General features: G+C 51.3%; 1 protein-coding gene across 6 annotated transcripts in view; it reads left to right on the top strand.

Annotated features, from left to right (window-relative positions):
* The window catches only part of tmbim1a (transmembrane BAX inhibitor motif containing 1a), a 152,987-nt gene that overhangs the window by 73,853 nt on the left and 62,845 nt on the right, over positions 1-16,289 (top strand). For all 6 annotated transcript variants that reach the window (XM_072468669.1, XM_072468665.1, XM_072468667.1 and 3 more), the window contains 2 exons: positions 14,490-14,920; positions 15,340-15,440. In XM_072468669.1, the coding sequence (XP_072324770.1) occupies positions 14,542-14,920; positions 15,340-15,440 (480 nt within the window). In that variant the 5' untranslated portion in view covers positions 14,490-14,541. The remainder of the gene's footprint in view (positions 1-14,489; positions 14,921-15,339; positions 15,441-16,289) is intronic.

Below are 16,289 nucleotides of genomic sequence, written 5' to 3'. Positions count from 1 at the left end.
TAGAGGGAGCTTTACTCTGTATCTAACCCCGTGCTGTACCTGTCCTGGGAGTGTTTGATGGGGACAGTGTGGAGGGACCTTTACTCTGTATCTAACCCCATGCTGTACCTGTCCTGGGAGTGTTTGATGGGGACAGTGTAGAGGGACGTTGACTCTGTATCTAACCCCATGCTGTACCTGTCCTGGGAGTGTTTGGTGGGGACAGTGTAGAGGGAGCTTTACTCTGTATCTAACCCCGTGCTGTACCTGTCCTGGGAGTGTTTGATGGGGACAGTGTAGAGGGAGCATTACTCTGTATCTAACCCTGTGCTGTACCTGTCCTGGGAGTGTTTGATGGGGACAGTGTAGAGGGAGCTTTACTCTGTATCTAACCTCGTGCTGTACCTGTTCTGGGAGTGTTTGATGGGGACAGTGTAGAGGGAGCTTTACTCTGTATCTAACCCCGTGCTGTACCTGTCCTGGGAGTGTTTGATGGGGACAGTGTAGAGGGTTCTTTACTCTGTATCTAACCCCTTGCTGTTCCTGTCCTGGGAGTGTTTGATGGGGAGAGTGTAGAGGCAGCTTTACTCTGTATCTAACCCCTTGCTGTTCCTGTCCTGGGGGTGTTTGATGGGGCATTGTAGAGGGAGCTTTACTCTTAAAGTGACCTTGTTGCAACGAGAAACTAACGTGAATACAGAACAGTCTGGGACAGCTTTTCTCCTGTCTTGAGTGTTTGAAATTTGGCATTCTTGTGTTTGTCCTGATGGGAGCAAGATGAAACATTTTGGCAACAGGCGGGCCTCTCTTTTCAATATTCAAGTTCTGTACCATCCATACCAGCAGGAAAAGTACTGGAACTCCAACCATTGCTGGTTCCTGATGGTTTGCACCCTAGACTTCGGAAAGGGATTACTGCCGAGATGATGGATTCACTGACTGTGATTTTCCAAAATTTCCGAGATTCAGGAATGGTCCCATCAGACTGGAAGTTAGTGAATGTAACACTGCTTTTCAAAAGAGTTGTGGAGCGAGGAAACAGGGTCCTACCGACCAGTTAGCCGAATCTCCATCATCGGGAAAGTGCTGGAATCCAATATTAAGGCACACCTAACTTAGAAAAGCACAATCTGATTAGAACAAGCCAACATGGTTTTATGAAAAAGTGATGTGTATAATTTTGCCGGAAACATGGTAGCACCGTGGTTAGCACAGTTGCTTCACAGCGCCAGGGCCCCAGGTTCGATTCCCAGCTTGGGTCACTGTCTGTGCGGAGTCTGCACGTTCTCCCCGTGTGTGCGTGGGTTTCCTCCGGGTGCTCCGGTTTCCTCCCACAGTCCAAAGATGTGCAGGTTAGGTGGATTGGCCGTGCTAAATTGCCCTTAGTGTCCAAAAGGACTAGGTGGGGTTATGGGGATGGGGTGGGCTTAAGTGGGGTGCTCTTTCCAAGGGCCGGTGCAGACTCGATGGGCCAAATGGCCTCATTCTGCACTGTAAATTCAATTATTGTATAATACAAAGCTAGGTGGGAATGGAAGCTGTGAGGAGGACACTGAGAGGCTGCAAATACAGCAGGCGAAGTGAATGGAGAACAAGGTGGCAGATGGAGTGGAATGTGGGATAGTGTTGATTTTATTCACTTTGGTAAATGTTTACGTTCAGAGAGATTTGATTGGACTTCTGCAAGGACCACAACATATTAGCATACAGCTGCAGCTCGCAATTAGCAAGGTAGGTGCCATTATTCAAGGGGATTGGAGAACAGGAATAAATAATTCATGCTGCAATTGTACAGGGTTTTGGCCAAGGCCACATCAGGAAGACCAAGTGCAGTTTTGGTCTCCACATTTAAGGAAGGATAGACTTGCTTTGGAGGTAGAGAGAATGCAGAAGAGATTTACCAGGATGTTGCCTGGTATGGAGGGCATTAGCTATGAGGAGCGGTTGAATAAACTCGGTTTGTTCTCACTGGAACGATGGAGGTTGAGGGGCGACCTGATAGAGGTCTACAAAATTATGAGGGGCATAGACAGAGTGGATAGTCAGAGGCTTTTCCCCAAAGTAGAGGGGTCAATTACTAGGGGGCATAGGTTTAAGGTGAGAGAGGCAAGGTTTAGAGGAGATGTACGAGGCAAGTTTTTTTACACAGAGGGTAGTGGGTGCCTGGAACTCGCTGCCGGAGGAGGTAGTGGAAGCAGGGACGATAGTGACATTTAAGGGGCATCTTGACAAATACATGAATAGGATGGGAATAGAGGGATACGGACCCAGGAAGTGTAGAAGATTTTAGTTCAGACGGGCAGCATGGTTGGTGCAGGCTTGGAGGGCCGAAGGGCCTGTTCCTGTGCTGTACTTTTCCTTGTTCTTTGTTCAGTGACGTCTAACCGGGCGGGCCACTTTGTAAATAGTCTGTATTATAAATAGAAGTCTTATTTAATGTCACTGCTGTGACTCCCTTCACCTTTATTAAAGGCTGTGCCTGAACACGTGACTGGAACGCTTCCCCTGGGAATGTGCTGTGAGGGGAAGAGTCGCGAAGCAGTGATCGGAACGCAGTGGGCTGGATTCTCCGCCCCATTGACCGGCCGGCAAATCGGAGCATCCCGCCCGTGTGCTGAACCAGAAATTTGGCGCAGCGGGACGGAGAATCCCAGCCCAGTATCTTTCATCGACTGGAATGTCCATGTTAATGAATTCAATCCCATTGTCTGGGAGGATCTGGCTGAACAATGATTTTTGTACTCGCTTGTGAGATGTGAAGACATGTTGCTCATTCCTAGCTGCCTTGAAGTGAATGTCTTCCTCGGACACCTCACGGGATGGTTCAGATCCGATCCTTCTTTATTGTCCCGTACCAGCCTCCCCGAACAGGCGCCGGAATGTGGCGACTAGGGGCTTTTCACAGTAACTTCATTTGAAGCCTACTTGTGACAATAAGCGATTTTCATTTTACATGGAAATTCATTTGAGAACATCACTTCACAGTATCAGGGTCCCAGGTTCAATTCCCGGCTTGGGTCACTGTCTGTGCGGAGTCTGCACGTCCTCCCCGTGTCTGCGTGGGTTTCCTCCGGGTGCTCCGGTTTCCTCCCACGGGTTGGTTTGAGGCTGCTCCGCCATTCAATAAGGTCATGACTGATCTGAAAGGCCTATCCCCCCAAAACCCTTCACTCCCTCTCCCCCCTTTGACGAACAAAAATCTTTCTCACTCGGCTGTCAATATGTTGAGTGACCCACTGCTCTCTGCTGGAGGGAATTCCACAGATGGACAACCCTGTGAGTCAAGTCCTCCTCATCCCCTTACTCTGAAACTACGCCTCCAAGAATTAGGCGGGTTTGACAGAACGGAAACTTGGCCCAGCTAGACTGTGTCAGTGTTTATTCTCCACACGTACTTCCACACACCCCTCTTCATATCATCGCATCACAGAGTTTACAGTGCAGATGGAAAAATATAAATACGAAACAGGGAAATAAAGAAATGGCTGAGGAACTAAATTCGTATTTTGCTCCTGTCTTCACAAAGGAAGACATGAATAATGTACCGGAGGTTCTGAGAAACACAAGTTTCAGTGAGGAGCTGAAGGAAATTAGTATCAGTAAAGAAATGGTTTTGATGAAATTAATGGGATTGAAGGTGGATAAATCTCCAGGGCCTGATAATCTTCATCCCGGAGTTCTTGAGGAAGTGGCCCTCGAAATAGTAGATCCATTGGTGGTTATTTTCCAAAATCTTTGGACTCTGGAATGACTCCTACAGATTGGAGGGTAGCGAATGTAACCCCGCTATTCAAAAAGGGAGGGAGAGAGAAAACAGGGAACTATCAACCAGTGAGCCTAACGTCGGCAGTAGGGAAGTTGCTGGAGTCCATTATCAAGGATTTCAGAGCACAGCATTTGGAAAGCAGCGGTGTAATCAGACAGAGTCAGCGTGGATTTACAAAGGAAAATCATGCTTGACAAATCTACTAGAAGATGTAACTGGTGGAATTGACCAGGGAGAACCGGTGGATGTGGTTTATTTAGACTTTCAGAAGGCTTTTGACAAGGTCTCACATAGCAGATTAATATGTAAAGTTGAAGTGCATGGGATTGCGGGTAGTGTTTTGGATGAGGGAGCTAAATTTGTACTTCGCTTCTGTCTTCACAAAGGAGACATGAATAATGTATTAACTCCAAATTTGCAGATGACACAAAGTTGGGTGGGAGGGTGAGCTGTGAGGAGGATGCAGAGATGCTTCAGTGGGATTTGGACAGGCTGAGTGAGCGGGTACATGCACGGCAGATATGGTATAATGTGGATAAATGTGAGGTTATCCGCTTCGGTAGCAAAAATAGGAAGGAAGGTTATTATCTGAATGGGTGTAAATTGAGAGAAATGAAATTAAAATCGCTTATTGTCACAAGGAGGCTTCAAATGAAGTTACTGTGAAAAGGTCCTCGTCGCTGCATTCCGGCGCCTGTTCGGGGAGGCTGGTACGGGAATTGAACCGTGCTGCTGACCTGCCTTGGTCAGCTTTAAAAGCCAGCTATTTAGCCCAGTGTGCTAAACCAGCCCCGTGAGGTGGATCCTCATCGAGACCTTGGTGTCCTTGTGCATCAGTCGCTGAAAGTAAGCGGCAGGTACAGCAGGCAGTAAAGAAGGCCAATGGTATGTGGGCCTTCATAGCGAGAGGATTGGAGTCTAGGAATAGAGATGTTTTACTGTATTACTGTAATTGTATCGGGCATTGGTGAGGCCACACAAAGAACAAAGAACAAAGAAATGTACAGCACAGGAACAGGCCCTTCGGCCCTCCAAGCCCGTGCCGACCATACTGCCCGACTAAACTACAATCTTCTACACTTCCTGGGTCCGTATCCCTCTATTCCCATCCTATTCATATATTTGTCAAGATGCCCCTTAAATGTCCCTATCGTCCCTGCTTCCACCACCTCCTCCGGTAGCGAGTTCCAGGTACCCACTACCCTCTGCATAAAAAACTTGCCTCGTACATCTACTCTAAACCTTGCCCCTCTCACCTTAAACCTATGCCCCCTAGTAATTGACCCCTCTACCCTGGGGAAAAGCCTCTGACTATCCACTCTGTCTATGCCCCTCATAATTTTGTAGACCTCTATCAGGTCGCTGGAGTATTTTGGGCAGTTTTGGTGTCCTTATCTGAGGAAGGATGTTCTTGCTGTGGAGGGAGTGCAGCGAAGGTTTACCAGGCCGATTCCTGGGATGGCGGGACTATGAGGAGAGACTAAGTGGGTTAGGATTATATTCATTGGAGTTTAGAAAAGTGAGAGAGGATCTCATAGAAACTTACAAAATTCTAACAGGATTAGACACGGTTGATTCAGAAAGAATGTTCCGGATGGTGGGGGAGTCCAGAACCAGGGGTCATAGTTTGAGGCTAAGGGGCAAACCTTTCAGAACTGAGGTGAGGAAAAATTTCTTCATCCAGAGAGCGGTGAATCAGCTGGTTTGTGAGGCGGAACAAGGCCAGCAGCGCGGGTTCAATTCCCGTACCAGCTGAGAATTCTGAATTCTCCCTCTGTGTACCTGAACAGGCGCCGGAATGTGGTGACTAGGGGCTTTTCACAGTAACTTCATTGCAGTAAGCCTAATTGTGACGACAAAGATTTTTTTTTTTACCTGAAACGTTCACTCTGTTCCTCCTGCTGAGTGTATCCAGCATTTCCATTCTTATTTCCGATTTACAACACCTGCAGTATTTTGTACAAGTTTTCATTACATGGCCTACTCGACAAACAAAACATTGCCATTCAGCCCCTCGAGCCTGTGACACAGGAACAGGAAGAGGCCATTCAACTGCTGGAACTTCTTCCCCTATTTCATCAGATTTATGTTTTTAAGAGATTTATATTTCTATTGGTAAACATTGGAAATAAGGTGCGGGATTCTCTGACCCCCCCGCCGGGTCGGAGAATCGCCGGGGGGTGGACTGAATCCTGCCCCCGCCGCCCGCCGAATTCTCCAGCACTGAAAATTCAGCGGGGGCGGGAATCGCGCCGGTCGGTGCCCCCCCCCCCCCGGCGATTCTCCGGTCCGCGATGGGCCGAAGTCCCGCTGCTGTCATGCCAGTCCCGCCAGCGTGAATCAAACCACCTACCTTACTGGCGGCGCGGGGCGATCTGGCCCCCGGGGGTTGCCCCCACGGTGGCCTGGCCCGCGATCGGGGCCCACCGATCCGCGGGTGGGCCTGTGCCGTGGGGGCACTCTTTTCCTTCCGCCTCGGCCAGAGCCTCCGCGATGGCCGATGTGAAAGTGAAACCCCCCCTGCGCATGCGCGGGGATGACGTCAGCAGCCGCTGACGTTCCTGCGCATGCGCGAACTTCCGGTGGAGTTCCTTCGGCCCCGGCTGGCGTGATGCCAAAGGCCTTTCCCGCCGGCTGGCGGCGCGCCAACCACTCCGGCGCGGGGCTCGCCCTCAAGGTCAGGGCTTGGCCCCTATGGGGTGGCCCGACGCCGGAGTGGTTCCCGCCACTGCATCCCGCCGGGACCCCCCGCCCCGCCGGGGAGGGGAGAATCCCGGCCAAGGTATAGTTTTAAGTGTTTTCAACTTCATGTTTCTGTGCCTGGAAAAACCTCGGGCCAGGTCGTCCAGTCACGCTGTTCTGGAAAAGCAGCTCGCCGCGGCACATCGTGGCCAGTGAAAGCTGCGAGACCCCGCTGCCGGGGCCCACCCTGCTCACAACGCCTCGCGAGATTCAATGCAGTTTGGTATTAGTCCACCCACAAACCGGGATCAGACGGAATGGCCCTTGTGGTGGTCTCCAAGGGGATTGGAGGCCTCCAACTGCATGCCCTTTGGGAAGGGTGGTGCCAGCCCGGCACCCTGGCAGTGCCAGGCTGGCACTCAAGGTGGCACTGCCAGGTTGGCAATTTTGCGCACGCGTGATTGGGCTGGGGTTGCCCACCGTGGGTGTTGGGGTTGCCGGTGGTGGGAGGGGGGGAGGGGTGTTGGGGTTGCCGGGGGGGCGAGGTTGCCGGTGGTTGGGGGGGGGGGGGGTTGTCGGTGGGGGGGATGCAGGGGACCCTCCCATGTTGCGTTCGGGCTGTGAAGAGGTTGGGGATTTGATTTGTGGGCCTCGGAGATTGGGACGCCATTTAAAAACTCTCTCAATCATCTGGGGGGATTTCGAGGAGAGATCCACAATCATTCACTTGGGTTTCAGGGTAGAGAGTGTATTTGCCCCCAGTAATCTTGTGTGTTTAAAAGGGACTTTATGTGAATGAGACCATTGCCAGATTAAGATGTACTTTGTAATCCGTGTTAATCGTAAAACATGTGTGCAATTGTTCAACTCAGGGAGGGGTAAAAGAGTATTGTATCATCATCCAATTCTTTCATGTTTATAAACATTTTATTCTTGTTGCAAAAACAACTGAGCTTCTGTCGCTCCACGTTTTATTTTTAACAATGTAAAAGTTAGGGCTTTTCAGCCAGGGTTCCATTCTGGATCCTCCCTTTCAGTTATAACATCAACTGGGATCGTAACAGAATGTACAACCTGTCCTCACACCTAAACCCCCCTGGTATCATTGGGAAATCGAGGCTGCTCTCCCTCCAACACCAACCTATTCCTCCTGAGGTGTGGTCATAACTGCCAGGCAATGACGATCGCCAACAAAACCTTGGTTAGACCCCACTTGGAGTCACTGGGAGCAGTTGTGGGCACCACACCACAGGAAGGATATTTTGGCCTTGGAGGGAGAGCAACGTAGGTTTACAAAAATGATACCTGGATCACAGAGGTTGAGTTACGAGAAGAGATTATTCAAATTAGACCTGTTTTTGTTAGAATTTAGCAAGTTAAGGGGGGTCCTGATCAAACTATTTAAGACATTAACCGGGAAAGACAGAGTTTAAAAAAAATATATATTTTATTCAAGATTTTTTGGCCAAACATAACAGGCCATAGTTTTTCTTTTAAACAACAATAAAGCAATATCAGTAACAGTGGCCAGTTTTAAACAAATAAATAAATAATATATAAACAGGAACAAAAACAAAACTAAATGGCAACTGCCTTGTCAAAAATAGTTACTCTCCAAAGATACAACCCCCCCCCCCTCCCCCCTGGGTTGCTGCTGTTGTCTTTCTTCTTTTCCATTCCCTCTATCTTTCTGTGAGGTAGTCGACGGGCGGTTGCCACCGCCTGGTGAACCCTTGAGCCGAACCCCTCAATACGAACTTAATCCGCTCTAACTTTATAAACCCTGCCATGTCGTTTATCCAGGTCTCCACACCCGGGGGTTTGGCTTCCTTCCACATAAGCAATATCCTGCGCCGGGCTACTAGGGACGCAAAGGCCAAAACATCAGCCTCTCTCGCCTCCTGCACTCCCGGCTCTTCTGCAACCCCGAATATAGCCAACCCCCAGCCTGGCTCGACCCGGACCCCCACCACCTTCGAAAGCACCTTCGCCACCCCCACCCAGAACCCCTGTAATGCCGGACATGACCAGAACATGTGGGTGTGATTCGCTGGGCTTCTCGAGCATCTCCCACACCTATCCTCTACTCCAAAAAATTTACTGAGCCGTGCTCCGGTCATATGCGCCCTGTGTAGAACCTTGAATTGTATCAGGCTTAGCCTGGCACACGAGGACGACGAGTTTACCCTACGTAGGGCATCAGCCCACAGCCCCTCCTCCATCTCCTCCCCCAGCTCTTCTTCCCATTTCCCTTTCAGCTCATCTACCATGATCTCCCCATCGTCCCTCATTTCCCTGTATATGTCCGACACCCTACCATCCCCCACCCATGTCCCTGAGATCACTCTATCCTGAACCTCCTGCGTCGGGAGCTGTGGGAATTCCCTCACCTGTTGCCTCGTAAAAGCCCTCAGTTGCATATACCGAAATGCATTCCCTTGGGGCAACCCATATTTTTCCGTCAGCGCTCCCAGACTCGCAAACATCCCATCTACAAACAGATCTCTCAATTATACTACCCCAGCTCTTTGTCATGCTCCAAATCCCCCATCCATTCTCCCCGGAACAAACCTATGGTTATTTCTTATCGGGGACCACACCGAAGCTCCCATCCTTCCCCTATGCTGTCTCCACTGCCCCCAGATTTTTAATGTTGCCACCACCACCGGGCTTGTAGTGTATTTCTTCGGTGAGAACGGCAACGGCGCCGTCACCATTGCTTGTAGGCTAGTCCCCTTGCAGGACGCCCTCTCCAATCTCTTCCACGCCGCTCCCTCCCCTTCTCCCATCCACTTACACACCATTGAAACATTGGCAGCCCAGTAGTACTCACTTAGGCTCGGTAGTGCCAACGCCCCCCCCTATCCCTACTACGCTGTAAGAACCCCCTCCTCACTCTCGGGGTCTTCCCTGCCCACACAAAACTCATAATGCTTTTCTCGATTCTCTTAAAAAAAGCCTTTGTGACCATCACCGGGAGGCACTGAAACACAAAGAGGAATCTCGGGAGGACTACCATTTTGACCGCCTGCACCCTTCCTGCCAGTGACAGGGACACCATGTCCCATCTCTTGAAGTCCTCCTCCATCTGTTCCACCAATCGTGTTAAATTAAGCCGGTGTAAGGTTCCTCAATTCTTGGCTATCTGAATCCCCAAGTACCGGAAGTCTCTTGTTACCTTCCTCAGCGGTAAATCCTCTATTTCCCTGCTCTGTTCCCCCGGATGCACCACAAACAATTCACTTTTCCCCATGTTCAATTTATACCCTGAAAAAACCCCAAACTCCCCAAGTATCCGCATTATCTCTGGCATCCCCTCCACCGGATCCGCCACATACAACAACAAATCATCCGCATACAAAGATACCCGATGTTCTTCTCCTCCCCTAAACACTCCCCTCCACTTCCTGGAACCCCTCAGTGCCATGGCCAGGGGCTCAATCGCCAGTGCAAACAATAACGGAGACAGGGGACACCCCTGCCTCGTCCCTCTGTAAAGCCGGAAATAATCAGACCCCTGTCCATTCGTAACCACACTCGCCATCGGTGCCCTATACAGCAACTGTACCCATCCAATATACCCATCTCCAAAGCCAAATCTCCTCAGCACCTCCCACAGATAATCCCACTCCACTCTATCAAATGCTTTCTTGGCATCCATCGCCACCACTATCTCCGCTTCCCCCTCTGGCGAGGGCATCATCATTACCCCTAGCAACCTCCGTATGTTCGTGTTCAGCTGTCTCCCCTTCACAAACCCAGTTTGGTCCTCATTAACCACCCCCGGGACACAGTCCTCTATCCTCGTCGCCATTACCTTGGCCAGAATCTTAGCATCCACATTTAAAAGAGAAATGGGCCTATAGGACCCGCATTGCAGCGGGTCTTTTTCCTTCTTTAGGAGGAGCGATATCGTTGCCTCTGACATAGTCGGGGGCAGCTGCTCCCTTTCCCTAGCCTCATTAAAGGTTCTCATCAGAAGCGGGGCCAGCAAGTCCATATACTTCCTATAAAATTCCACCGGGAATCCGTCTGGTCCCGGGGCCTTCCCCGCCTGCATGCTCCCAATCCCTTTCACTACCTCCTCCATCTCAATCTGTGCTCCCAGTCCCGCCCTCTCCTGCTCCTCCACCTTAGGGAATTCCAGCTGATCCAGAAAGCACATCATTCTTTCCTTCCCTTCCGGGGGCTGAGCTTTGCATAATCTTTCATAGAATGCCTTGAACACCCCATTCACTCTCTCCGCTCCCCGCTCCATCTCTCCCTCCTCATCTCTCACCCCCCCTTATCTCCCTCGCCGCTCCCCTCTTCCTCAGTTGGTGGGCCAGCAACCTGCTCGCCTTCTCCCCATATTCGTACTGTACACCCTGTGCCTTCCTCCATTGTGCCTCTGCATTACCCGTAGTCAACAAGTCAAATTCTACATGTAGCCTTTGCCTTTCCCTGTACAGTCCCTCCTCCGGTGCCTCCGCATATTGTCTGTCCACCCTCAAAAGTTCTTTCAACAATCGCTCCCTTTCCCTACCCTCCTGCTTTCCTTTATGTGCCCTAATAGATATCAGCTCCCCTCTAACCACTGCCTTCAGCGCCTCCCAGACCACTCCCACCTGAACCTCCCCATTGTCATTAAGCTCCAAGTACCTTTCAATACACCCCCTCACCCTTAAGCACTCCCCCTCATCTGCCAATAATCCCATGTCCATTCTCCAGGGCGGGTGCTGTTCTTTTTCCTCCCCTATCTCCAGGTCTACCCAATGTGGAGCGTGGTCCGAGATAGCTATAGCCGTGTACTCCGTCCCTGTCACCTTCGGGATCAGCGCCCTTCCCAAAACAAAAAAGTCTATCCGTGAATATACTTTATGGACATAGGAGAAAAACGAGAACTCCTTACTCCTAGGCCTGCTAAATCTCCAGGGGTCTACTCCTCCCATCTGCTCCATAAAGTCCTTGAGCACCCTAGCTGCAGCCGGCCTCCTCCCAGTCCTGGACCTCGATCTGTCCAGCCCTGGGTCCAGCACCGTATTGAAGTCTCCCACCATTACCAACTTTCCCACCTCTAGGTCCGGGATACGTCCCAACATACGCCTCATAAAATTTGCATCATCCCAGTTCGGGGCGTATACGTTCACCAGAACCACCGCCTCCCCTTGCAATCTGCCACTCACCATCACGTATCTACCCCCACTATCCGCCACTATGGTCTTTGCCTCAAACAGTACCCGTTTCCCCACTAATATAGCCACCCCCCTGTTCTTTGCGTCTAACCCCGAATGAAACACATGCCCTACCCATCCTTTGCGTAGTCTGACCTGGTCTATCAGTTTCAGATGCGTCTCCTGCAACATAACCACATCTGCCTTTAATTTCTTTAGGTGTGCGAGTACCCGTGCCCTTTTAATCGGCCCGTTCAGCCCTCTCACATTCCACGTGATCAGCCGGGTTGGGGGGCTCTTTACCCCCCCCCTCCCTGTCGACTAGCCATCCCCTTTTTTAATCCAGCTCCTCACCCTGTTCCCACGTACCCGTATCTCCCCCCGACGGCGCCCTCCCGCCTCGACCACCCCACCCCATACCAGCTCCCCCTTCTCCCCAGCAGCAGCAACCCAGTTACCCCCCCCCCCCGCCCCGCTAGATCCTTTTCTAGCATAATTGCACCCCCCATGTTGCTCCCAGAAGTCAGCAAACTCTGGCTGACCTCGGCTTCCCCCGTGACCTCGGCCCCCACTGTGCGAGGCCCCCTCCTTCCTGCTTCCCTGTTCCCGCCGTGATTACCATCGCGCGGGAACGAAGCCCGCGTTTCCCACTTGGCCCCACCCCTAATGGCCGGCGCCCACAATTCCTCCCCCTCCCTCCCCCCTCCCCCTACCCTCCCTCCTCCCCCACGACATGGGGAAGAGAGAAAAGTTACAGGGTCGCAAGATTAACAACTTGAGAGATCATCCCTTCCCTCTTTTTCCCCTCTTCATCCCACATATTCACCCCCCCACTTTGTCCCAAACGTTCTTTTTCTGGCCCGCCTATTCCAGTTTCTCCTCGACAATAAATGTCCACGCCTCTTCCGCCGTCTCAAAGTAGTGGTGCTTCCCTTGGTGTGTGACCCACAGTCTTGCCGGCTGCAACATTCCAAATTTAACCTTCCTTTTGTGAAGCACCGCCTTGGCCCGATTAAAACTTGCCCTCCTTCTCGCCACCTCCGCACTCCAATCTTGATATACGCGGATCACCGCGTTCTCCCACCTACTGCTCCGAGTTTTCTTTGCCCATCTGAGGACCATCTCTCTGTCATTATATCGGAGAAATCTCACCACTATGGCTCGAGGTATTTCTCCAGCCCTCGGTCTTCACGTCATAACTCGATAGGCTCCCTCCACCTCCAACGGGCCCGTCGGGGCCTCCGATCCCATTAACGAGTGAAGCATCGTGCTCACATATGCCCCGACGTCCGCCCCTTCTGCACCTTCGGGAAGACCAAGAATCCTTAAATTCTTCCTCCTCGCATTATTCTCCAGCACCTCCAGCCTTTCCACACACCTTTTGTGTTGTGCCTCGTGCATCTCTGTCTTCACCACCAGGCCCTGTATGTCGTCCTCATTCTCAGCAGCCTTTGCCTTCACGATCCGAAGCTCCTGCTCCTGGGTCTTTTGCTCCTCCTTTAGCCCCTCAATCGCTTGTAATATCGTGGCCAGCAGCTCCTTCTTCATCTCCTTTTTAAGTTCTTCCACACAGCGCCGCAGGAACTCTTGTTGGTCAGGGCCCCATACTAGACAGCCACCTTCCGACACCATCTTGCTTTGTGCTTGCCTTCCTTGCCGCTGCTCTAGAGGATCCTCCGCAATCCGGCCACTTTCCTCTCCTTTTTCCATCCGTGTCCAGGTGGAATTCCCTTCTGGTTTACCGCACAGTGTTTTTAGCCGTTAAAATTGCCGTTGGGGCTCCTATCAAGAGCCCAAAAGTCCGTTCCACCGGGAGCTGCCGAAACGTGCGACTCACCTGGTCATCGCCGCACCCGGAAGTCCGGGAAAGACAGAGTTGATAAAGATAAACTATTTCCACTGGTTGGATATTCTCGAACTAATAATAATATTTATTGTCACAAGTAGCCTTACATTAACACCGCAATGAAGTTACTGTGAAAAGCCCCTAGTCACCACACTCCGGCACCTGTTCGGGTACACTGAGGGAGAATTCAGAATGCCCAAATGACCTAACAGCACGTCTTTGCATTGTGGGAGGAAACCGGAGCACCCGGAGGAAACCCACGGGGAGAACGTGCAGACTCCGCGCAGACAGTGACACAACCTGGGAATCGAACCTGGGACCCTGGAGCTGTGAAACAACAGTGCTAACCACTGTGCTACCGTGTCGCCCATACTAATCAGTTACACTTTCTTCTAAATCATTTATATATATATATATATAACAAACAGCAAAGGTCCCAGCACTGATCCCTGTGGAACACCACTGGTCACAGCCCTCCAATTAGAAAAGCATCCTTCCATTGCTACTCTGCCATCTATGACCTAGCCAGTTCTGTATCCACCTTGCCAGCTCCCCCCTGATCCCGTGTGACTTCACCTTTTGTACCAGTCTACCACGAGGGACCTTGTCAAAGGCCTTACTGAAGTCCATATAGACAACATCCACTGCCCTACCTGCATCAATCATCTTAGTGACCTCCTCGAAAAACTCTATCAAGTTAGTGAGACACGACCTCCCCTTCACAAAACCGTGCTGCCTCTCACTAATACGTCCATTTGCTTCCAAATGGGAGTAGATCCTGTCTCGAAGAATTCTCTCCAGTAATTTCCCCTTTCTGATGAACCTTAAAGGCGGCTGGTGCCAAAATCCCGGAGGAGTGGTGATGTCACCAGGGGAGAGTTAGGTTTGATGAGGGCTCACCTTCCAACCAATCGTAGGAGGCGTTTGTGAAAGGAGGGTTGAGAAGGTCAGTGTAGGCATTGGGAATGTTGGCCAGGTTTGATCTACATAAGCATCTGCAGAGAGACTTGACCCCACAAGGAAGAGTAATATTCGGACTCATTTTGTTTTACTTGTCTTCCAGGGTTTTTCCGGGCAGCTGCACACCTGGATCAGGACCCAGTGATTGAACCAGAATGTCTCAGCCAAGCGCTCCCCCAACGTACGAAGAATCAGTCAACCCATTGTACCCACCCTCGGCTGAACATGGGTATCCCATGGCAGGACCCTACCCCCCTGGGGGAAATGCCCTCTACCCCCCTGGGGGAAATGCCCTCTACCCCCCTGGGGGAAATGCTCCGTACCCCCCTGGGGGAAATGCTCCGTACCCCCCTGGGGGAAAAGCCCCCTACCCCCCTGGGGAAAATACTCCGTACCCCCCTGGGGAAAATGCTCCGTACCCCCCTGGGGGAACCTCAAACTTCCCACCGATGTTCCCCCCTTCCGGAAATCCGATGGGCGCCCCCATGATGCCGACAATCCCACTGAATCCATCATGGCCTACAGGTAGTTCGGGTAAGTAGCTCTTGTCATTGGTGCAGGGAGGTGGGGAGGGATTTTGCTGTGTCCGTGTGATGCTGAGGGGTGGGGGTGGCTCCCTGTGTCGGGGAGAGGCTGGTGGTCGGGTGGGTGGGGTCTCCCTGTGTCAATGTGAGGGTGGGGGCCGTTGGTGTGTCCCCCTGCGTCAGTGTGATGCTGCAGATTTGGGCAGTGGGGGAGGGGGTTACCTGTGTCGGGTGGGGCTGGGGGAGGGGAGGGGATCTGGGATGGGTTCTGACAGCTAGGGTCCAGAATGCCAAGTTGGCTGAGGAGGGACGTTGATGTGAGTGGGGGAACAGATTCTGTCTGAGTTTGGGGGATGGGAGGGTGTCTCGCTCTGTGTTGGGGTGGGGGAGGGTCTCTGTACACATTTAAACCTCTCCACTTGTATGCAGGTGCCTATGGCAGCTCCGCAGCTGACCCGGAGAGAAGCTCCGAGGGATTTACTGCCAGTTCCTGGGACGATCGGAAAGTTCGTCATGCATTCATTCGAAAGGTACGATTCTGGGTGACATCATCTGTTTACAGAGAAAAATGGAAAACAGGAATTGAGTGAGGAAATTGTTCATTAAGGGATGAGGTTGCAGCATGAATGGGGTCGGGGAGAGGGGATGGGGAGATGGTGGGATTGATATAACTCACTCCTCAAATTCACAGAGTAGAACATAAGACATAGAAACAGAATTAGGCCACTCGGCCCATCGAGTCTGCTCCGCCATTCAATCATGGCTGATATTTTCTCATCCCCATTCTCCTGCCTTCTCCCCATAACCCCTGATCCCCTTATTAATCAGGAACCTATCTATCTCTGTCTTAAAGACACTCAGTGATTTGGCCTCCACAGCCTTCTGCGGCAAAGAGTTCCACAGATTCACCACCCTCTGGCTGAAGAAATTCCTCCTCTTCTCTGTTTGAAAGAATCGTCCCTTCAGTCTGAGATGGTGTCCTCTGGTTCTAGTTTTTCCTACAAGTGGAAACATCCTCTCCACATCCACTCTATCCAGGCCTCACAGTATCCTGTAAGTTTTAATAAGATCCCCCCCCCTCATCCTTCTAAACTCCAACGAGTACAGACCCAGAGTCCTCACCGTTCTTCATACAACAAGCTCTTCATTCCAGGGATCATTCTTGTGAACCTCCTTTGGATCCTCTCCAAGGCCAGCACATCCTTCCTTAGATTCGGGGCCCAAAACTGCTCACAATACTCCAAATGGGGTCTGACCAGAGCCTTATACAGCCTCAGAAGTACATCCCTGGTCTTGTATTCTAGCCCTCCCGACATGAATGCTAACATTGCATTTGCCTTCTTAACTGCCGACTGAACCTGCACATTAACCTTTAGAGA

Source organism: Scyliorhinus torazame, chromosome 2, assembly GCF_047496885.1.
Source record: "Scyliorhinus torazame isolate Kashiwa2021f chromosome 2, sScyTor2.1, whole genome shotgun sequence".
NCBI classification, from domain to species: domain Eukaryota; kingdom Metazoa; phylum Chordata; class Chondrichthyes; order Carcharhiniformes; family Scyliorhinidae; genus Scyliorhinus; species Scyliorhinus torazame.
This window is presented reverse-complemented; position numbering and strand designations above follow the sequence as displayed.